Source organism: Mesocricetus auratus, unplaced genomic scaffold (assembly GCF_017639785.1).
Source record: "Mesocricetus auratus isolate SY011 unplaced genomic scaffold, BCM_Maur_2.0 Super-Scaffold_100010, whole genome shotgun sequence".
NCBI lineage: Eukaryota > Metazoa > Chordata > Mammalia > Rodentia > Cricetidae > Mesocricetus > Mesocricetus auratus.
Window position 1 is genome coordinate 13,421,382 of NW_024429194.1, and position 25,139 is coordinate 13,446,520.

The 25,139-nt window shown below is 38.9% G+C and overlaps 1 protein-coding gene and 1 long non-coding RNA gene across 10 annotated transcripts in view; one reads left to right on the forward strand and one right to left on the reverse strand.

Moving 5' to 3' along the window:
* Nucleotides 1-25,139, reverse strand: part of Pam (peptidylglycine alpha-amidating monooxygenase) — a 263,904-nt gene that overhangs the window by 18,621 nt on the left and 220,144 nt on the right. For all 8 annotated transcript variants that reach the window (XM_040752966.1, XM_040752968.1, XM_040752967.1 and 5 more), the window contains 3 exons: nt 14,326-14,455; nt 3,909-4,025; nt 843-915 (listed from right to left, as the gene is read on the reverse strand). In XM_040752966.1, coding sequence (XP_040608900.1) covers nt 843-915; nt 3,909-4,025; nt 14,326-14,455 — 320 coding nt within the window. The remainder of the gene's footprint in view (nt 1-842; nt 916-3,908; nt 4,026-14,325; nt 14,456-25,139) is intronic.
* LOC121142730 overlaps nt 1-25,139 on the forward strand; it is a 67,819-nt gene that overhangs the window by 4,026 nt on the left and 38,654 nt on the right. Inside the window, exon 3 of one of the 2 annotated variants that reach the window (XR_005879787.1) lies at nt 12,327-12,570. The exons of the other annotated variant lie outside the window; for it this stretch is intronic. This is a non-coding gene — a long non-coding RNA (uncharacterized LOC121142730). Of the gene's footprint in view, nt 1-12,326; nt 12,571-25,139 lie in introns of those variants that run through there. 2 annotated transcript variants of the gene reach the window in all.

A 25,139-nucleotide genomic window follows, 5' to 3' on the forward strand; every position in this document is an offset into this window, starting at 1 on the left:
CTAGTTTTCCTAATTCTGTACCACCATCATCACATTTAACAAACTTATCTTACGTGGGTATAAGGCAGTAAGTACAGTATCTTTTGAAAAGGACAAAAGTTTGATTTTCTTTATATACTTAATAGAGACTTTGCTTGGCGTTATAGAAAATTAACATGGCTTAGGAAAAAAAACTCATAAAAGATAAGTCAAAATAAAAGGAAGGGGGGAATAAGACCTAAGAACAAAGGACATATTGGGCAGTTCAGAAAATGAAGGGCTGTAGCTATCACAGGGAAACTCTGTATCTGGCTGTTAGCATCCAAGGCAGGAGACAGACCTCATAACATGCTGACTTTTCCTAGCAGAATTCAAAAAGAAAAATGTTGAGGAGGGGATTGATATAGACTGAACACTGGTATCTTCTCAATTCATATATAAGAATCCTAACTTCTATTGTCACGGGAGCAGGAAGGAACTGGTGATCACAGTGAAATCTATGAGAAAGGTTGATGTCTTTGCCAGAGGAAACACAGGCTATCATGGTGGAACCCATGAGAAAGGTTGGTACCTTTGGGAGAGGAGATACAAGAGCTTGCTCTCTTTGCCTTCTCCATGAAAGAATATATTGAGGAGATGGCTGTCTGAAATCCAGGAAATGACCCTCAGCAGAATGCTATCATGCTGGTACCCTGATCTCAGATGCCCAGAATTTAGATCTGTGAGAAATGAATTTGCTCGCAAGCCACTGAGTCTATGGTACTCTATAACAGCCCACAGAACTTACTAAGCTATGACTGTCCCTTAGTTGAAAACTGACCCATTTCAGCTTCTATTTGGACACCGCCCAGTAGGAAGCTCACCTGATGAAGAGCCACATCTGTGACCCAATAGTTTCCATCTTTATCTATGCTCAAGCCATGTGGTAAATAAAACCTGAAATGTAAAGATCATATCAGTTACAGCTCTCCAAGCACATGAGAGGAACTTAGTTGTAATTAAACCATGGAGCAATACACTTCTATAAAATAACAATGGTATTTTGTTTCATGATAGAAAATACCAAAGATGAATTGTTAAATAAAGATAACCTGTTAGAACATTAGAGACCTCCTTGTGACAATGCTTAAGCACAAGTTAACCAACCATATTAAGATCTATAAATTAAGTTTATGTAAGATTATAATAAAGTATGCTTTACAAGCAGCATAAATAACATCTAATGAAAAGTAAGTTTTCAGATAATAAATAGTAAGTTTCAGAATATGCATCAAACAAATTGCCTTGAGAAATAACAGTGGATTTCAAATAGTGTGAATAGTTAAAATATAAAGAAAATATAGTGTTATGGGCATTTCTGTATGTGAGTGATCATGATGTGTGAACATATACATGTGTCATCCAGAGAATGATATCAGGTGTCTGTTTTGATCACTCTCCATCTTAGTTTTTAAGAAAGCGCCTCACATTGAATGTGGTTAGCCTGGCTGGCCAGATAGTCCCAGGGGTCCTCCTGTCTCTGTCCCCCATCCCATCTGGTCCCAGCACTAGAGTTAGCCATGTGACTCTGTCCAGCTTGTATGTGGATTCTGGGTCCTTATGGCAAGATCATTACCAACTGAGCTATCTCTCCAGTCCAATCATACACAACCTCTTAGGGGTCACTTGGAAGGCCAAGAATGGCTATGGAAGATGATGACCCATAAGGAAAGTAACTTCCAGAAGGGCTGTGACACTCCAGGCACAGTGGCGAGATGAACAGTCACAGAAAATGTCAGTCTGTTGAGGATGTGCAACGGATTCGGATAGAGGCCCCAGGGTTGAAAACCCTGCACAGAGTTAGTTATCACACGGAAATAGACTAAGGTGGTCCCATTCAGATGCCATCTGAGAATCCAAGTTGTTTTTGTCAGCCTCTAGCCTTAGTGGGGTATTTTTTTTTCATGAGCCAAGTGCATAACACTTTGATCTTCACTAATTGTCTGACCTAGATGCCTGCTTTGGCCACTGCAAGCGGGTTTATGATTTGCTTGCAGTACTGACACCTGATAGCTGGCCAAGTTGACTTAGCAGCAGTTGCTCTACCTTCCCATGTTCTGGGATGAGGATGCCTCTGATGAATGGCTACAGCTTGGAAGACATGGGCTCAAACACACCGTAGAGATGCTATTATAATTTGGCCCCGGACTTATCTGAAGATACTATTTACAAAACTAAGCTTCATTACAGCAACCTCTATTAGTAGCTGCATTCAAGGCAGAGGCTAGCTGCCTTTCAGAGAGGCTGGCCTTCCCTGGGCATAAGCAGATGGAGCGGGGGGCACAGCCCTGGATGCTGCCAGGTTCTAATGGGTCAGGGTAACTCTGTAAGCAGGTGTCCCTTTCTTCCAATGACCATGAATATCAGCCAAGTGCTTTTGCCTGCCAAATGCCATCTAGGAATCAGACCAAATAATGACTGGCTTTCAGATCCAAATTATATGTGCAAGCTCAGAGAAGGCTAAAAATGGTATTTGGTTAGTCTTCACTTTTTGATGGGAAGAGAACAAAGTCTTTTATTCTTATCATTGATTAGTTGGTAAACTGAGTATATAATTTTTATGCTATGGAATTGTTTTTTTAAACTATCAGTCTAATGACCAACAGCTGACTTCATTATACATATCAATGGCTGTCTCAATTCTGACTGTGTAGTCACCTGGAACGTTGTAATAGCATTAGCCATAGCCCAGAAAAAGCCAGAATGGAATTTTTAAAAAAATATAAGCTGATCAAGCCACTCTTCAGGAGGGGGTCTCTGGCAGTGGCACCAGGACTTATCCTAGGTGCATGAATTGGCTGTTTTGGAGATACTTCCTATGGTGGGATACCTTGCTCAGCCTTGATAGAAGGGGGAGGGACTTCAACTTGGTATGCCAGACTTTGTTGACTCCCCAAGGAAGGTCTTAACCTCTCTGAGGAGTGGATGGGGGGATGGGAAGAGGGAAAGTGAAGGGGGCAGGAGAAGGGGAGGGAGGGGGAACTGGGGTTGATATGTAAAATGGAAAATGAATTTTTAAATGAAATAGAAAAAATATAAACTGACAAATGAATACTGCTTGTAAGTATGGTAAGACACATGCATGCAACCCATGGTGTTTAAATCAGGCTGACAGATGCCATGCCCAGTGCAGGCAGTAAGACCATGATATAATCCCTGTACATGAGCTAGCTAGTTGGAGCCTACTCCCTGTGATGGGATGCCATTCTCAGTCTTAATGCATGGGGGAGGGACCGGGCTCTGCCACTACCTAGTGAGCCAGGCTATGTTAACTCCTCATGGGAGCCCTTACCCATGAGGAGAAATGGACTGGAGTGGGTTAGGGGGAGGTGAGGGTGGGTGAGAGAATTGTGGTTGGAATAAAAATGTAATCAAAAAGTTAAAAAAAGGGGGCTGGAGGGATGGCTGAGAGGTTAAGAGCACTGACTGCTCTTCCAGAGGTCCTGAGTTCAATTCCCAGCAACCACACGGTGGCTCATAACCATCTACAATTCAATCTGGTGCCCTCTTCTGGCATGTAGGCAGAACACTGTATATGTAATAAATAAATAAAACTTAAAAAAAAGTTAAAAAAGGGGAAAATATTTTAAAAAATCAAGCTAACCATCTAGGACACCCAAGACTTTTTGTAGTATAAAATGGTCCCTTAGTAATTTCGAGAGAAGACACACAAATGGCCAATTTTCTGTATGTATGGAATGTCTGAGCTTCACAGATGACTCTAACATTCAGTTAAGTTTCAGAACCACTTGTTTAGAAAATGAACAAATGAATGGCCTAATTCATCTCCCGCTTAAGGGTAGTCTTGTGGGACACTCCCTACCCAACGATCACTTTATATCCCAGCACAACTGGGCCAGTTTGAATAGCGGGTAAGCCATTTTACTCACAGGTTCTTCCCACTGGACTGGAGTATTGCAGCGTTGTTTGGATCTATGACTAGAATGGTATCTTCTTCAATTGGTCCAAGGCCTCTTTGCTGGTAAACAAACTTGCTGTCAAAAGAGCTAAACAAAACATATTAGAATGGAAAATGAACAATCCATAACTCCGGGGCACTTGCAAAATGCAGACCACTTGCTTGAGACCCTTAATACAAACTCAGAAGGGCTGGGATGTACTTGACGTCACCGTCTCCTGAACTGTATCATAAGCCATCACGGATGGTGAGTGTGGGGTCAATGTGCATTCTCAGACCCACCAGGTCCAACACAAGAGCTCATTTACACATCAGGGTTTGAGAAGCCCTGATCCGGGCCTGTTAAGACAACTAAAACCTCTTAAAAAGCTTTTCACAGTTTATAAATGAATGATATTTTCTTTAAAATTATATGGGGATAACTTATTTTAATTTTCTTTGTAATGATTACAGTGGGACAGGAGTGAGGAGAAGGAATCATTGTACTAGTCAAATGTATAGCATGGGAACACATAGAGACAAACAGAGACTATTCAAATGATTTCAATAAAATGAAACAGGATTTATTGTTGAAACCAAACTGTACTCTTAGAGACATGGAATTCTCTTTCTAGCAGCTTTTCATTAGTGAAAAATGGATAATTATAGAATAATTGGTTTCAGATGAATTTAGTAATTTCTGCTTTTTTAACTCTATCTTCTGGGTTATAAAGTATTATATACATATATTTATATTTTATATTTATATTTAAATAGTAGTATCTTTCCTTAGAATTGCAGTTATAATAGATGCTGTACTTATTTCAATTCCTGCTTCAAAATCTGACATTAGTCCCTCTTCATCCTTGGGCGCTACACTCCTGGACCAGTGGTACCGGCAACCACAAACAGTACCAAACCCTGAGTCTACTACACATTTTCCCTAGGAATCATGAATATCAAGAGACTAAAAAAACTCAAGACATATAATGGGATTTTGAAATAAAATTTCAAGCATCACTGCTTCTGGAATTTGGGGCCATTTTTAAGTTAAATAAGTTAAGCAAAGCATGGTGATGCTGTCAGCTTGGTCAGGAGGTAGTTGCTAAGTGACTGATGAATGGGTGATGGACAGGTCCAGTGTTTTGATGATAGTCAAAGAGATAATTTAGGTCTTGGGCAAGATGAAGGAGATTTTATCATACTCCTCAAAATAACACAAGTTATATGTTTAAAATTTATAATTATTCATTTCTAGATTTTTCCACTTAATATTTTTAGAGATGGTTAACTGCAAGTAACTGAAACCAGAAAGAAAAAACTCAAATGAGACTATTTTATGTTTACTGTGAGTGGTACAAAGATGAGCTGCTACCTAAGGTTATGTAGCCAAGGTGTAAATGAACCAAATACCAAGAAACTGTTTTACATGTTCAAAACCAAAGCACTGAATCACCACACACAGATGTGTTTCTATATAAACTATATATATATGTGTGTGTTTTCTTTTAGTTCAACTGGATAATCAAAAGAATTGGAATAACACCAAATATCTGTCAAGACATATTTATAACTTAGGAAGGTGATAGACTGCTCAAATCTATCATGCATCCATTTATTCGTTGGCTTTTTTTGTGGAACCAACAGAGAGGTCCCAGTAGGAACACATAAAGTTTCAAATCATACTCTCTTGCCATTAAAAATATCCATCACATAATTATCTGAGCTTCTTGACTAGTAAGGTCTTTGGGGCATATTTTCCTTGAAAGATAACAGTAAGTCCCTGAAGCAGTCCTTATTAATGATGTATTCAATTGAACACAAAATATTGATTTAGCTTTGTCAGCCTAAAACTTAAGTAAAACTGTTGGCATAAGCTATCATGTGTAGTTAAAACCACACAGCAGTATCTAGTAATATATATATAATGAAACATAGCATCAGTAACAAAAAAGCACCTAAGATATTCATAATAACATGATTAAATTGAAATATAAAATACTGTTGGGAGAAAAGCAATGAGTGGATTTACAAGGTAAAAGTAAACATGGAAGGTCAGTGAAGGACAGTCACTCACTATTGCTATCATAAGCATCCAAGAATTTACTGTATATCTGGAATAATATTAAAAAATGAACTCATTTACTTGAAGTATTACAATTACTTCTCTAGGAAATAAAGATGGATCTATCCTCCAATCATCTTACGTTTTGTAAGTTATGACATTGAATATCTATGTTAAAAATAAGCAAACAGATGCCAGAGGTTGAATTTACGGGACACAGCATGTTCTTATGTGGAACAGGATGGAGTCCCTAGCTCACTAACTCATAAAGTTTCTTTAGTATTTCTCATCGTTCATAAGCAGCTTAGTGTTATTTAAAGGCCCAGGGCCTATAAATAACGTGCACATCATGTTTCCTATAACAACTAGCAGTTATGTTTCTCTTTTATATAATGAAATGTATTTTATTTTACTATAATTTGGTGTTTGAAAAATTACCGTGTATTCATTGCATAAAATGGATTTCGGCAAGACATTTTCATACATGTCTATCATGTATTTTTATTTTGTTTATATTCACCTCCATTATGATAATTCTGTTGTCCCAATCACACTTACACTTTTACTTCGCATAATACTGTAAACTGACATTTTTATGAGCGATAACATGCAATATTTGGCTTTCTGAGTTTTAATTGCTTTGCTCAATAGTCATTTCCCACAAAGAACGTAATTTTGTTCTTCAAGGGTGAATAAAATTCCATTGTTCATGGATGCTACGCTTTATCCCTATCCACTCATCTGCTGATACACATCTAGGCTGATTGCATGAACTATGTTTTTTTGCCCCCATTCCAAGGGAAATTTTAATTGAGATGAATTTAGATTCATACACAGTTACAAGGAATGCCACAGAGCTTCTGTGTACACTTTATTCATCTTTCCTCAAAATGACATTTTCATAAAACTATATAGAACACCACAACTAGGTCCACTGATAGGTCGATTGCTCATATTTTGATGTCCCTATTCTATTTGTAATACTTAAATGGTTTGTTGATACTTAAAGTCTTTTGCCAGAATATGGAAGATACAGGCCCATTACTTTTATGACCGATTGCACCTAGCAGATATTGAAAATTCCTATCTGCACAATTCTTACCAAGTGCTGTCCCATTTTGTATGTAGTGAGTGTTTGGATTCATCTTTAATAGCTCGTAACTGTGATGTTCTAACGGCCTATTGTGTCTCTTCACAAAGCAGCAGCCTATCAGACCTCAGCACACCTAACTCTGTATCTTGCCTCTGCAGAATAACAAGACACATGAAAGCACAGTGTATTTCCTTGCAGCTGGGGTCTCCTACAATGGGTTGTAGTAAATCTGTAAGTTAACTGCCCCCTTTCTATCTTGTTATTCACTTAGACATTTACCATCAATCTCTGACCATGCCGTTTTTGAAAACAAACAAATAAAAGCCCTCTATCATTTCATTGAAAGAAGTAAGAATCTGTCCTCTGTTTTGATGCTCAGCTTTATTTTCCATCCCCAAATTTTAAAATATAATCATTACTCCCTTGTTTGCACAGACCCAGAACACTGGGCTTGACTTCTGAGAAAAAAAGCTGTGTTAATGAACAGGTATAAATAATTCGAACTCGCGGTGGGTCGTATGCCAGGCAGGGCGAAAGAGAATACTGTTGCTAATGAGTAGGTCAGTGGAGAATACACTTCATGAAATGCACTGCCCTGCACTGCTCACAGAGTAGACACACGTCTGCCAAGTATCGGATGTCCTTCTGTAATGGACACAATTTGTGTGATGGCATCTGCACTTACAACCTAGAACCTTCGGGTTCCTAATAATGGTAACAAGTGGTAAAATTAATCCAGGGACCAGTCCATTTTATTTGATCACTTTATCTTCATGGTATGGTAGAAAACTATGAAATAGCAAACTTAAAGAGAATACTAACAAAAGTTAACAATACAAAGAAAATAAATCAAACATCTATAGTCATAATTTGGAATAATTGAAGCTATCAGCTTCCTCAGCTTATCAATTTGTATTTCCCAATACTTTATGATAACATAGCAACTGAGTATTGGCGATTTTGTTTGATTTTCTATCTCCAGATAAGTTATGTCGTCTGTGTGTAAGAATGGCATCTTATATACTGTGCTAGTTGCTTTTCCACAGAACTACATTTATTTTACAGATTATTACTACACTTATGCTGTATCCATTAGGGGTCTCTCAGCGAGTGAGTAGGTATGTTCTTGAATTTACTAATGAGGGAATCTCTTTATGTAGCTAGCGTCCACCCACAAACAAAGGGAAGCACAAAGGAAGCAACAAAATCCAAACACTAAACAATGTTAACGTCATTTAATGATATCAATTCACCTTTAGTACTGTGAATAACATGTAAGGACAGTATAAAATTCTCAGAGAAATGCGGCTTAAGGCATTAACCACAATTCAGTAGGCCTGACCCTCCCATTTAACACCCTTTAGCAGATGTCTGTATGTTTAAACTTGCAGCACCAGAGGACAGTTAGCCACTCAATGATTGGTTGTCTTTCTTTCATAAGCCTTTCACTTGGATGGCTGGAGTTCCATGAATTAACAACCAGTCTCATAAAGGCACAGACTCTGTTTCTGAAATGAGAACAGCACACGCTCACACAGACATACAAACACATACATGCACACACATACATACACACATACATGCACACACATACATACACACATACATGCACACATACATACACACAACACACACATTCATACACACATATACACAAGCACACACACACACACACACACACACACACGCACACTCCACCAAACAGAATAGTCTATAAACTCTCTTGTAATTTGAAGAAGGTAACCCTGGAACAGCTCACAAATGGATGGTGGATTATATCGTTGCTATAGCAAACTGATTATTTAGTGTTCTAAAGCAGCGACCTCCTTTTCTGCGCTGCAGAGAAGTCATTATTTCAACCACATTTAACTTTTCACGGGGTCTAATAATACCCTGCACATTTCACACAGTGCCCGGAGCACTCATGGATTTTGTATGCCTCTCTAAAAAAGCACTCGGTTGCAAAGACTGAGCAGTGGCCTATGGGCTGGAATTCATCAGTTCTTTATTTTAACAGTTTGAATTCCCCATTAATGATTTTGCACATTAGCAGCTAATCAAACAGTTTAGATAAGGCTGAGAAGAAACGCCTTTCCATATTCACACACATACAAAGGGCTAGAGTAAGTAGAAAATAAACTTTCATACCATCAATCAAAATTAAGGGAATGCAAAATAAGTAATAAAATGAAGAAAGAAGTGATGTGTTGTTGTAATTATATAAATTAAGGGACTGGGAAAGGAACCATAGGTTTTCAATTGGACAAATAAGTAAAAAAAATGTGCCTTTATTGTTAGGGGAACAGCTTATAAAGCCCCCTCTAAGTGGGGTATGTTTTACATATTACATCAAAAACACCCTGACCGCATACATAGTTTGGAAAATTCCTGTGGTAAGAAAAAGAACAAGACTAAGAAACCAGTGGTGCTGTCTGGTGTTCTGACAGGCCTGAACCTGGAGACTCCAGGAAGCAGTGAAGAGAATATAGAACCAGATATCAAGAGACTTGGTCCTTAGACTGTGTTCTGTCCATGCGATCACTGGGCACAAGTGATGTTACAGAATCCATGCTGTGATTAAGCAATATGAGGCAATTAAAAAAAACCACTCTGTTCCAGACAAAGTGCTGATACAAGGGCAGTTCAGGTGTCTTGACGCATGTCTCACAGCTACGAAGCAGTTACCAAGAGGAAGTCATGCCACCTGTGTCTATCAACGTGGCATTCTCTTGTAGGAGTTCACTTCATTAGACTGGAGAACTTCCATGATTCAGATTTACTGCGCAGAAGGACAGGGAGGGGAGAATGGTGAAGGGATGAAGGCGAATCACGAGGACTGGAAGAGGATTGCTTGTGCAATTCGGGCGATTGCAATGTGGCGGGAATAAGACACACATATAAACACAAACAGATACACAAACACAGTCATGCACAAACATACACACAAACACACACACACACACACTCATACAAACGCACACAGGCACAGACACTCAAACACACAGATAGCCATGGACACACAGCACACATATAAACATAGACATAGGCTATACAATCCTTTGATACTAATACATATGTAGAAACACCAAAAAAAAATAATTGTATCACTACTTGGATCTAACACAAGAGGTAAGGTGGCCACTTCTGGAAGAAATTAAAGGTCCAAAAAACCAAACGACTTTCAGATGAAATTAATCACATCATCATGAAGATAGTTGAGAGCCTGGTCAACATTTAGTTTACAAAATAAAGACATGGAAAAACAGGAGAAAACCAATCCTAATTATCATGGTGAAGGTCCACTCAGATTTGATTTTAGCATGTAAAGAACTCCACGGCCTCAGAATTGGATAGCATGTCTACACACAGGAATTTTTTAAAATATATTTTTGGTTGTAAGCTTAGCCTTTAGTGGCTGATCCATGGCCCCAGCCCCACAGGGGCTTTCTTAAAAAAAGTTCAAGCATGGAACTATTAATGATACACAGAAAAGATGCACATTCTAGGTCCTCAAATATGACATCTGCAAGGATGAAGAAATAAGTTGCGCCACTATATCACACTGGGGATATTCTGTTGGACTATCATTATGGAGACAGCCTTTTTATGAGATTAGTATGACAATACAATTGTTTCTTGTTGAAGTACTCTGGGACTATCATATCCTTGGCACTTTCATAAATTAATAAATTTTGCCTTTCCCTAGTTTTTGTTGTTTTCTTTCCTATCAGTAGCAGTTAAAAATCTGAATCAAAAAAATTTTTTTGCCAAAATCCCTTCTAACTCTGTGTGGGGAAATGAGAAAGGAAATAGGGGATACATCTCTAAACTCTTAAAAATCAAGGCAAAGATTTGTGGTTTAGCTAAGGGTTTTGTAGTGAGTCATTCCTGATACAACTCAGTCACTGGAAACAATGAAGGATGGGTCCAGAAGGAAGCCTTAAGTATGGTGAGGCCTTCTGAGGAACAGATGCAGAAGTAGCTGTCTCTAAGACAAGCTACATTTAGAGGGCAAGGGAGGCTCGTTGCTATTCCACCCTTGCATCAGGGTGGACAGGAGGCTCCTTCAAATTTCACTATTCCCTTCTGGCAATAGGCATGGCCTGTTCTTGCTGGAAGAATCATCTTTGAAGGTAGCCATTTTGAAGTTGGGGACAGTCAGGAGGAAAATGGAAATCAAGCCAAAGAAGGAAGACACATTTTCAGGATGTTAAGTGTCTTAGTATTCTCATTAATTGAGTTTTGGTTGGCACATTGGTTTGGACCAGCTTAGGGAGAAGAGTGGGAGGGATGGAGGTTATTGAGATGCAACTTGTGATGACGGCTGTTGCGATAGCATCAAAGGCACTTTGGGCGCTGAGATGGTAAACTCAATGTTCTGTCTGACACATGGTAGTGATCGCTTTCTGAAAACTATGATACAAAATTGCTTAGCTATGATCTAGAGCAAGCCTTTTCCTGGTGGAACACAGAAGTTTGTTGTGCTGAGAAACTGGAGTGGAAAGATTTCAGGGAAAATGAACGTGAGATCTGCCACATGGCGGTTCCGCTGAGAGCAAGGGAAGAGGTGTCACTATGCCAACAGGGCAGCAGTAAGGATGCAGTCTCAGCCAACCTTTAATTCTCGTCTCTATCAGCATGGCATAAATCCTACAAGAAGGTATTATCTCTGTGCAATACCTGGTTTTCACTGAGGAGAACTTTGTTTTCTTTCTAATTTATACCAACCCATACATACAGGAAGGATAGCCATGCATGACCATTCAAACAACAGTACCTAAGGTTTTCCTTTGAATAAGTCCAAATCAGTTAAAACAGCAACAACAAAAACCAAAAACCACTACAGTAATCTGTTTCTAGTTTTCCTCATGAATAATAAAGCAGGAACTGTCTGTGGTATCTGTGTCATTCTGTAGATGTCTTCAAACCTATGAAAGGGAAAGGTTGCTGTGACCAAGAGACAATGCCATGGAGAGAAAGAGAGACTCCACGCATTCTTATAGCTAAGAAATAACGCTGAGAAGAATGGCAAAACAGATAGTGAGTGAAGCCATCAGTTTCTTCTGCATCTCCAAAAGCATCCATTCAGTGATGCCATTTACCTTGGCACACACACGGGGCTTGGTGGTGAATGTACTTCCATATGATTCTGGGTACCTAGGTGAATGTCAGGTGCCAGGAAAAAGCAGTTTTCAGCCAGAACTACCACATAAGCTGCAAAGAATGTTCTTCTAATGGCTTTTGTTTTTCAGACCTGAGTTGTCTTCTCCACTCTGGCCTCTACTGACCCTTCCTTGCTACGGAATTATTCCAGCCTCCACTGTTTGCTTGGAATGAATATAACATTAAAATGGAAACCTGGACTCTGTCCAATGTTAGCTTGTGCCAGCTGAAACTGTATCAACGGGAGAAAAACGATGCTGTAATTTTCTTGTCTGGCAAAATGTGGTAAGAAATCCATGCAGAAAATGCAGTAATATTCATTAAAATGAAGAATGTGCCACAATGAGTACTGATAGTTTGCTTTTAAAAGCCCTTGTTAAAACACCATTAGATGTTCAATAACCACCAAGCCGATGTACTGGAGTGGGGTGATGGTACACTGAACACTATTGTTTGCTTTGGGCTGCCAAGTATCTTCTTATGTTCACATTGTGTGACAACTAGAAAGGACAATTAAACAGCAGTAGAATCATTCATCTACTTTTGAAATGTTGATTAAATTTCATATTTAACTGCATAAAAAGAACCCATATTTGGATGCTTCACAGAATGAGTTATCACAATTTGAATCAAGAGCTCATAAAAAGAGGAGCGGATCCCCAATTTCCCAGATGAGATTCTGTAATTGTACATATGAAAGGAGAAGATTCATTAAAATTCATCGAAAACATATTCAAAAAATTTTTTACTTTCATGTGGAAATTTGCAATTAAAACTTACAAATGGTTTTTCATCAGTAAGTAGAATCAAAACAATGTACTAAGTTTCGGTGGCACACTTAAGAAACATATAAGCACTGAGCATACTTATAAAGCCATTGAAGGCTATCAACCAAGCAATTAGGTGGCCAACTCCGCTTTCAGATGCGAAGGATCTGAAGCTTTGCCACTTGCTGATGAGACAATGAGGGAGGCACTTGGTTTCCATTTGTAAAATGTGAACTGTCACCGTGATAACAATGCGTGTGCATTTAAGACACTGATAGGTCTACAGTGTGCAATAAATACCAGACGTGATTCTTAGAGTGATTCCAAGAATACAGTGGAAGACACAATGAAAGGTCAGAAAGGAACTGTGGAGGAAGAAGCAGCAGAAGTTAAAGGTTCCAGCGTTGGCTTCAGATGTGGTGCTCAGAAAAAGAATACATTTACATACTAATAAACGTGCGGGAAAACGTGAAGGATGTGGCACTGAGGCTTCCACCCTCATGGCAGCCAAATCCCTCCAATCACAATGTCCATAGGTGCACAGTTTTCAATGGCATGGGATAACACGAGGGACAGGAAGAGCTTGGGGACCTTAGGAATTTGTTTGTTGTTGTTGTTTTTGCACACAAGCAGGGAAATAACAAAATGCTTTTCTATAGGCAACTAGTAACTTCCTAGATGATTGCTCTCTGTGAAGTCTTCAAATGTTTCATGAGTGTAGGGCTGAACTTTTGAAGTTTCACTCTGGGAAAGGAGGGTAATCCCAAGGAGAAGATAATAAGATAATAAGCAGGCAAGATTTCAGTCTGTTTCTCCCTTTCCTATAAACTAGTAAATGAGACCACTAGTGGGTGAAACTACTTTATTTTTTCAATGTACAAGATTTACCTTCCGCTATTTATCATAGTTGGGTGTTAAAATAACAGCTATGTTTTCTATATAGAAATAACACTCAAAAATATATAGATTGATAGAGAAATGTAAGGCAAGCATCTTGCTGTAATTCTTGAAATAATGGAGATGAAAGGGAAGAAAATAATCAAAGAAATACTACAACAGAAGCAGAACACCCACTCTGAAGAGCATTAGTCCTGAATCTTGGATATATTCATTACTAGCTACTAACATCACATAAGGAGAGTCACCTAACTTTCACATGTTTCCAGACAACTATACCCATACTTCTTCAGAATTTTTGAAAAAAGAAAAAGCAAAGTGAAAAAAATGAAATAAGAGTTCACTTAATAACTATTCTTAATTTAATGAAAACAATACATGTTATCTTATTTCCACATACATTCTGGAGAAAAATATTACTTACTTTCCATCCCAAACATGGTCACCTCTGTGGAAAATCACTAGGTTATTCTTAGAATCCAGTGCCACCCCAGAAACCTGCCCTGGTAACAAGTATACTCCAGGCCAGTCCAGTGCCTCCTCCACATGGAAATCTAAAAGATAAATCCACACATGTATTCAGCATAAAACAGAGGCAAAAACCCAACATTGGCACAAAAACTCATGCAAAGACACTGAAAACAAAATCGAGCAGAAAATCCAACCCCATGCACATGCGAAGCAGCCTCTTGAGCTACGAGACAAAATGGCTGAACTTGTCTTGAGACCATCTGCTCTCATTTACCTGCCCAGACACCTGTAAACTCAGACAGTTCTTGAGCTATAAAAGAGCCTATTTGAAATCTCTCCTTCCTTGATAAGATTCCTAACTTTAAATTAATATCTTTGAAAACTTACGCCAACATTGGGGGTACTGTTTTGCTACACAATTCTGAAATGCAAATAAGTAGCAGGAATTAGCAAAAAAAATCCAATCCCTCAGTGTATCACTATCTCCTGTCTCTGTCTGTCTGTCTATCTATCTATTCATAGATTTTCTTTCTTATCATCTATCTATCTATCCATCTATCACCCCTCTGAGTAAAATTTGGATGATCAATAGACAGCAGTTCATAGGATAAGCGATTATTTATTATACCTGGAACTATGTAAGACAACATCATTTGTCTTAGCTTCAGTGTTCCTATAAAAATTGGAATTTTTCTGTCCTTGTACATATTTCCTTGTCTTCTAACATGACAAAAAGGCAACACTGACAACTCTGTTATTGACTGACAAATTATTCTGTTTCTGATACTACTATTTCTAGTCTGTATTCGGGAGAATCCAATCTTCAGAGAACACCTGAGTTCATGTGTGTTAACCCAAGTAATAAACCAGCTCATTAATAAACAGGTACTATGTACAGTGTTATCTATACTGATGATACATAACTATTAAGAGAACCTTGAAAGCTACTGGATCAAAGTCACACCCCCCCAAAATGCTTCAACAAGAGATTCTGAATTCTGAGAAATATCAGAGCACTCATCCAAGGTTCATTGCTTTTTGCCACTTTCTGAAGAATGTGGCAACATGTAGTCAAGCCCTCAAAAGGAGACACTAAAGACCGGCAAAAGAAAGCAAATTACAGGGGTTGTAAAACAGGCACTGGAATCCATGAGCCAATTCCAATGTAAGATTAGGCATTTTTACAATCTTCCCAATTATGGAAAAACACCTGTTCCGGTAACTCATTTTACCTCTCCATGCGCAGCTTTTTATATTACATAGCAAGAATGCTAATATCCAACAATGATTTTTAATAAAGCGGTTTCAACAAATAATCTTTACACCGAATTCTATGAACAAAAATTAAAACATGGTTCTCAGCCTTGATGAATATACAGATTGGGTAAGAATACAATGTAAGACAAGTTTATAAGCAAGGGAAAATAGGAACCAAATGCTTGGGACATACAAGAGTATAAGACAGAACTGGTCTCATAGTCCGTCCTGAGTCTTTGGCTGACATAGCACGGACTGACCATGTCTTCAGAAGATCTTCTAGAGTAGCAACAAAATGTGCATTTATGTCAAGTTAAGCATGGCTGAGTAGAAGCTGAAGGCATTCAGAAGTGGGAAGAGAATGCTTTTGTCAGAAAGAAGAAAAGCAAAGACTTCTGCAATTACAGTGTTTGCTTCCCAATGTTTAGAAACCTGAGTTAGGAATCGGATCCTAAACCGGGTGGTGCGGCAAGCAGGGCTACAGGAGAAGCCGACCATCAGATCTGATTTGAACTCAGAGAGGAAAATGTAGTATATATCACACAAAGAGCCTGGACCTAATCATGAGAGTGTTGTTTTGGTTTGCTATGCAGGGTCCTGACCTCTACTATAGTTAATTTCAGGGCAATTGATGCAAGCACTCTGTGAATAGTAGGGAAGCACAGAGTAGGGAAATAATTGTGTGAGGGATATACTGGAACACATGCCGATGCTGTTTTCTCTCGTGTGTGCTGTAACAGGCTTTCCTGGGTTACAGTGAAGTGGGGCATAGCCTTAGCTAGCACGCTTGAATCTGCAAACAACCCTGGGCACAGCAGCGGATGCTGTGGAGCTTTGGAATGAATAGCATCCATCATTCATCACTCTGGCTTGTCAAAATAGGAGAAAAGGCTGGAAACTGATGCTTCAGTGAATTGTGAGTCACTCACGGAAGGTTTTTAAGCATAAGGTGATGTGATTAAAATTGTGTCTTTGAAAGTTAGCTTTAGAAGTAAGGGCATAAACATGATAATTAGAGATGTCTCGGTTGATGAACAGGTGGGTAGATCATTCCTCAAAGCACATGTTTTAGAACAGTCTTGGGATGCTGAGTTTCAGGTGCATTTTGTTTTCATCTTACTTGTGTTTTTGGGCATTTAGTTGTCATTACTTTGGTGGTCAACTCCCGGAACTCACGGATGGGCTCTTAAGGGAATCTTAAGTATATACCAAAGTGCATATTTGATTGCTCTCATCAGATTCTTGGAGCCTAGAACCACTTCAAGTGCACATCTCTCATTTATTTTTGTCATGTCTCACGTCTGCTCCAGTCTCTAAAAGGACACATTTTCACTCTTATACCCTGGCAATGTATGTACTTAAAGTACTACTGGCAGTAATATAAGACTACTTAGTAAAAATATGATGTTACTAACTGCTTTCATTTAAGATAATAGACACATGTCCTTGTTCCTGCAGCTCTTAGCCTACCAACATGCAATGGTATTAAGTGCTCTTGAAGATGAAAGCATTAATGGTGACAAAAGCATCCAATGTGAAAATGCAAGTATTGTGTTGGTGTTGACTGCTAATTTCATAAAATATTGGAACTACTGTATAAATAACTTTAATCTGTCTGTGAATGACCCTAACATCATAGGACCTTACTTGGCTAAGTGGACAGTCTGCAAGGAGCGTTATGTACAAACTGGTTTGGGTCCAGCCCCACCAATTATAAAATCAAAATACTTGTCAATATGGTTAGAGATCTTTCAAAGCACAGAGGCAGTATAAATATCCAGAATGTATGTTTTGAAAGGTCCACTTTCGGGAATTCTCAATACAGCAGAGTTGGTATCTAAGGAAATTGACTTTAACACTATGAAGAACTTAGCTATTAGTAGCAAATGTTTGGGAAGCATTTTAATTCTATTCACAACAGCTTTGAGGTTGTTAAGACTACCCAGCTAAGACTTCAACGTTAGCAATCTGGGTTCTTGTGTTAATCAGATTCTAGGATTGGGAAAGGAAATGAGTTCATGTTCTGTGTGTATATTGGATCAGGTAGTGAATATTTCCCTTTCCAATGTAACTGCCTTATCATTATTAAATGTCAAAGGTTACATCTTTAAAGACTAAATGAGTAGAATTATGAAAGTCATTTAGGAATACTTATGAAGATGGATCTAACACTGACTTCTCTGATCCCTGCCCTAAGGTTCTCAAGAGGCAGAAGATTCCAACCGCACTGGAATCAACCCTCATCATTTTCTCATTTGGTAGAGCAGAGTTTAGGCTGGGGTCAGACATTAGGCCAAACACTAAGGATAATTTTTCTCTAATTATTAAAATAGGAACATTTAAGATCCTCACCAACAAAACAGTATGATAAAATGTATTTGGGTTTTATCTCTATCTTGACATTTTCAATCGCAGAGGAAAAAATGTGTTTCAGATTTCATTTTCTCTTTACTTAAGAAGTGGTTCAGTGCGTGACTAGTTAAATGTTGCAGAATTATGGTTTAAATAAGATATTAAGTAAAAATCTCTTACCTATGACCATGCGCAACCATCCGCAACTCTGAAATGTGACTTGTGCTAAACTTAGATGGCAAATGACATTGTTATGATTGATGGCTTGCTTTTAAAATCTGGGATTTGAGAATATAATAGAGGAAACAATTTTTTAAATAATGTAAATACATATTATATGTACATCTAGTAGCCTTAATACAGTCCATTGTTTTAAAAAAGATGCCACCAGAGATGAAATCATCCCCTGGAGGATTTTAAATGAGATTCCTTCCAAAACAAATCTAAGATTTGATAACATATTATTCACCAAGGAACACTTATATTTATTACATAAACAGTAAATGTGTAGCCTCATATTCTATTGGAGATTAAACAAATTACTGATAGAAAACTTAAGCATTGCTATTAAAATTATATCAATAAATCATTTATACCATTTCAAGAAAGAGATTAATGCTAGCGATCAGTGCTACTGCCACATGATCTTATTAATAAGCATCTAAAAGGGCATTCACTTATTTGTGTCACAGAAGTACCAACAGAGCTACATGAAACTCAAGCTTGATAAATTTATTCACAGGACTATGATGCAACTTCAGTTTAACAAGGCTCCCTTACATTTAATCCTAACCAAAAAAAAGTGGATAAAATCACTACATTTCAACAAAATATGGCAACTGTTTTCTCTATACTTGTCTTTTCCTACTAGTTGAGTAAATACGCTTTGAACCTGGCAGATTTATTATTTATTTGAAGTGCCATCCATAACTATAATTAACCAACACAATAGGGAAAATTTTACAACAAAGGAAAACAAGGATAAGTTACAATGTCTCATTTAACAAGAGTGAAGGAAGAGGAAAGAGACAGCCAGGATCTTAAAAGCAGTGGCAGAATGAGTGTTGTAGAAAGTATTTACAAGAATTATAATTATAGTGTATATATATTAAATGTACACACACACACACACACACACTCTCTCTCTCTCTCTTAAGAGCAAAGACTCAGTGTGTCAAAACTTTTATATTGTATTGTTTCAAAACATACTTCAAAATGAAATAGTGTTTAAATGGTACTTTCATGGAATAATGTTACTTTAAAATGGTACTCTCATGGAATAATGTTAGCAAGTAAAAAGATGTAAACAAGTTGGATCGAGTTGGGACTGAATCAGTCTTTTACATAATATTTATGTTAATTCTTTGAGAATTTCGTACATGTATGCAGTGCATCTTGGTCATAGTTGCCCCAACACTACCCTTTAACTCCTCCCAGAAATACTCAGGCCCTCCTATATATTCAGGGGTTGGGCCACCTACCAGAGAGTGGTCAACCCACCAGGGGCCACACTCTTAAAGAAAACTCATCTTTTCACCCAGTAAGCTACCAATTCCCAATTGTCTCTTTAGAAGACAGAAGCAAGCGGGGTTTCCTTGGTGGCCAAAGTGTTTGGTTATAGGCAGTAAATATGAGAAAATTAATCTACACTGTGGCTATTAAAATTGTAGGCTGAGATGACTGAGCAGGAAAAATTTGCCTGTCTGTCTTTCTATCCAATTGGATTGCATTCTTCTGGGGTACAGACTTAAAAATATCTTAAAAAGCAAGGCTCAGGAACAGATCTGCATTCCTTTTCTTCCTGGTTTCAGAGTTCTGACACTGGGAGCATGTGATTAAACCTTCACATGCCCTAGTTTGTGCCTTTCTAAAATGTGATTAAAAATAGGCTTTTGTATGGATTAAATGAATTCATACGACCTAGACACTGAGCCTCATTCAAAGTAAGCACTACATAGTTGTCTGTTGTTATCATCTCATCCACTCCAAAGATGAAAACTCAGCCATCCAAATGCCTTATTTTAATCTAGGAATTCTGTAAGACTGTACCATATACAAGCACATGACTGGAATGTGTCTTAAGGATGATCTCAAAAATTAAGTGAAAGTTGATTTTAGCAATCAGCCAAAAATTCAGTGAATCATAGACCTCTGGACTGAATTGTAAATGTCAGCCAACTATTTTATAACTATTGTATAACATACTGAGGGTTTCAATGGCTGAACTAGTCTTCTATATGCTTTTATACAATAGTGTGATAAAATCTGCCAGTCAAAGCTTGATAGAACTAATGTAAAGTTTCCATTGATTGTTCAATAAGTCTAGTTTCCAGAGGGCAACTTGTGATTTTATTTCTACTCTATTAAGGCTATGTCAGTGAAAATATCAAATTATTCATGACAGAAACTAAATAACATTAAGAATAAACATGAGAACATTTGTTTTGATCACAAAGTTGAATATTTTCATTCTATAATTAATGTGGCTCTTTTGGGGGGGTTCGAGATAGGGTTTCTCTGTGGCTTTGGAGGCTGTCCTGGAACTTACTCTTGTAGAAGAGGCTGGTCTTAAACTCAGAGATTCACCTGCCTCTGTCTCCTGAGTGGTGGGATTAAAGGCATGTACCACCATCACCATGAATGCAGATCAACGAAACTGGTCCAAGATTTGAGGATCTACAAACTCTATATGATACTACCAAATATTTACAGTTCACTAATGTCTAAAAATCTGCACCTTTCTACATAGTTCAAGAAAATACATTGTATGAGGCAACCCAGACCAACAAGGGGAAACGTATGTTCTCTCTTATTTGGGGATCTTCAGCTCTGAATCTTTAGGTTAGGGTGCATAAATCGGAGTAATGCAGAAACCAGGAACGTATAAAGGGACCACGGTGGGAGGAGGAGAGAAGGATCTATAGAGAGGAGGACAACAGGTGCTGTTAATGGAGAAAGGGAAATATGGGGGGAAATGTGTAGTATAGGCGTATAGGAGGGCAAAGCGGAGGGAGGGGGGATAAGACTGTTTGAAAGGGCTACCAGGGGCACCCGCTATTTTCTGAACTTCCTTTAGAAAGGTACCAGGAGGACTGTTGCAAAATCACCTTTTCTAGACATGACAGGCATGCTGAACCCGTGACTTCTTAAAAGCTATGGCTGCCAACCCTAGACCAGCACAAGACCACATGAGCCAACATTCTCACATGGACAGGGAAGGGCTTCGGAAGCCTGACTCCTTAGTTAAGGAGCTAAAGGCAGTTGGTGGCTGCTGACTGAAGCTGAGTTCATTTGCTCCAGTGATAAGGTCATATGATAGCTGCCCAGGATCCATTGGCCAGAGCTATACCCATGTACATATGGGCAATGGTGATTGGGCTCAATACGTTTTACACACACAATATAAAAGAGGAGAAGGACATGAATTTGAGAGGAGGTATGGGGGACACAGGAAAGAGCTGCAGGGGAGGTGCAGATATGATCAAAATTCATTGTACTTGTGTATGAAATCCTCAAAGAACAAAAATGTCCACTGATTCTCACGAAGAAGAAGAATATTCTCTCGGAAGTTCTGTTTAATGTAAAAACAATATTTGTGCATCGCTTATTTAACCCGGAGAGTCATTAGTCTAATATATTAATGCATCAGTGGTAATAATGATAATTATTAAAGCATTGTTACATTTATTCAATATTTTCTACTGTTCAAAACTTTTTCCATGTGTAGTCTTATCCCCTTGAAGACTGTAATCCTCATTCTACAGATGAGAAGACTAAGAGAGACTCAAAAGAAAAAAAAAGATGCCAAGATAACAGGGTAGATAGTATGGCTGGAGCTGAAAGGCAGTCAGGCAAGATCCACCCCCGACTCTGCCCCATCACATGATCTTTGTCAGCGGACTTTCAAAGTTTTATTCGGGCCAAATGCAGACTTCGGGGAAGCAGGGGAGTTTTATTGGGTATGTATTCTGGAAACACAGAGATCACAGAGTGTATAAGCTCTGTTCTGAAGCATGCTAAGACCGATGACATCCGACCCTCAGTGAAGTAGAAAACTCTGACACTTGGATGCAGAACCAAGTATAGTTGTTGCGAGATATCTGATTACACTGTGTAAAGATACGTCGCTATGATTGGCTTCATAAAAAGCTAAATGGCCAATAGCTAGGCAGGGGGTCTAGGTGGGACTTCCTGACAATGAGAGCTCTGGGAAGGAGAAAGGGAGAATGGCTAGCCAGATGCAGAGGAAGCAGGACATACAGGAGGAGAAGCGAAGGCCACACGCCACGTGGCAGCACGTAGATTAGTAGAAATAGGCTAACTCAATTATAAGAGCTAGTTGGCAAAAAGCCAAGCTAAGGCCATGCTTTCATAATTAATGTCTCCGTGTTGTGTTTTTGGAAGTTGGCTGGAGGGACAGAGAAAGACTGAATACATATAATCCTGACAAAGTCCAATGACTATAAACAGTATTGTTTAGAAAACCTTAAATCCCTGGGCCCACCACACAGCACCACACACACATACACACGCACGCGCACGCGCACGCGCATGCACACACACACACACACACACACACTTTTGAGCTAATATAGCACTAATTACACCTTTGAACCGTCAAGTCAGCTGGATGGGAAGAGAACAAATGTACAATACTGTTATGGGTTGTACAGATACCAAGAACCAGGGGCAGGGTTCGGAGTAGATGCCCTTAGCTTCTGAGCAGAGAGGGACCAGAATTCCAAGAAAGGCTACATAACTGAACACGCCAATTTTAACCAATCAAAATCAATTCAAATTAGGGCACTCTATGGAGCATATTGGAAATCACAACATTCAAGCCTTAAATCCAGACTCTGGGACCTCATTCAACAGTTTCACATCGCTTGGCTTCAGTTTCTTCTGAAAATTAACATGCCCTAAAGATACCTGAAATGACTTTGTGTTATAATATGAAGTGACAAAATAGTCCTTCACTTTTGCTCCCATTACGGTGCCATGCAAAAAGTTACTTTCTTCTTTGCAGCTAATACAATTCAATCTACCAAGCGAGGCACTTAAAGAAACGGTTAATTCTAGACCATTAAGGCCATTATCTGCTCTGAGTGGGATAAAGGCAGGGCAACAGAGGAACAATAGTACACTGTCCATCATGTTTATTCTCCTTGCCAATACTCTGAGAAGCACACACGAATCAGACTAATACTGATGGTCTACGGCCATCATAGGTGGAAAACTTCCTACTTTCTCTTGGAAAAACGGAAGCTTACAGCAGACTCTGGCTTCCCCTGATGTATGCAAGCTTTGTGACTGCACAGTGCATCCCATAATGGCAAAGCGGGAGAGGACGAGGAAAAACGTGGTCACGGACTAGACTTACTCAACATGAACTTGACTATTTTGCACTCAGTTTTAAATATTTTGGAGTTAGTGTAGTGAAATAACATTAAAACAAGTTATCTCAAAGAAAAAATGCATACACGGTTCTTTCGATAATGGGGAGCTGTGCTGCCTAACACTCGGTGACTTATGAAATTTAGTGACATTGACCCACATTCTTACAAGGAAGAAAATCCTCCCACCTGAGGGCTTCAGAGATGATTTCTTCTCCTGAGTACTGCCCCATGTCGAGAATAGCAATTGACACAGGCCAAAATAAAAAAAAAATGTATTTCCTACTTTTTAAGATTTTGTTCTTAGAAAAACGAAGGCTTCAGAAATGCCAACTCGTGTTTAAAAGTATGGTATGTGACAGGCTGCATGTATTTTTGGGTACCATGTGTGTGCCCGGTATCTGCAGAGACCACAAGAGGCTATAGGATCCTCTAGCACTGGAGTCACAGGTGACCGCCATCTTATGTGTGCTCAGAACCCAGCCCAGGTCCTCTTCAAGAGCAGTGTGTGATCTTCACTGCTGAGTCATCTCTCTAGTGCCCGGATGCTGATATTTTCCACTGCGACTTACAAGGATAAAAAGTGACGGTGATATCTCAGATTCAGGAATTAAAAAGGCAAGTGACAGACTAACGCATGCTGTGGCTCTAACATTTAGTATGTGAACACAAATGCGCTTCACCAGAGGCTTTTTTGTTGTTGTTTTGTACACATCTGTGTTCTTGACCCAGCAGTTTGGACAGACCCTCATGCGTTATGAGACAGGTTGAGGCGCAATAAACTGCTCATCTCGGGCACCCGACCCACAGATACCATTTCACATCTTTGATAGGACACGGAGGTTTTTCTTAAACACCTCAGGTAATTCTCAAGCAAGAAGTATCCCCGGATCACCTCTCAAGAAACACAGTTTTATTAGATGAATTTGGAACCAGTTAGAGGCTGTTAAAATATGAGGAGTTAAAAGTCTAGGCTCCACTTAACACCTCATACAGACCGTTACGCCAGTCCCAATGGACACCACTTGAAACTTCCATGTGAGCAAAGGCACTGCATGCTAATTTTTTCAATTATAAATAAAAATCAGCTGGGTGTTGAATAATTCATGGCTTCCTGCAAAGCTGAATTTGAAAACATCAAGCTGGCAGCCTGTGCCATCCAAGCCCACGCATGGACAGCTGTCATGCACGCACATCCTCACTTTTTTTTTCTTGGAGAATCTCTCCACATGCTTTATTACTTGGCTTTCCACATTAGCAAGTCACATGCAACACAATCCATATCACAGAGGCCACAGCACAATTAAAGACAAAGACGAGACATCGGCAGCTTGCCGGTAGAGAAACCTGAAGGGAATAAGGCATTGTTCTCTAATTTATGGAAGTCAAATCCTGGCCGGAAATAAAGGTAAACCTGATAATTATTGACTTACTGGAGGTCCCTTCAGAAACACACACTCAATTTTCAAATGCGACAGCAGCTGATAATGGAACTTAAGAAATCAGTCATAAAATGGTTATACTTTAGTGGCCACTAGGGTGAGAATGTTGAGAGGATTTGCTTCCTGAGAGAGCACATTAATTACAGGAGAAGGTAGTGGAAGCGTACATACACTCAGATTCATAGGTGAGGTTTTGAAATTTCAGCTTCCTCCCATTTAGGCAAGGGGAAAATGTTGATTTGTTACTCTGAATTTCACACCCCATTCTTTCCAAAATGACTCAAGTGTGGTTTTACTTTGGATCCACTCACTGAAATAAATGC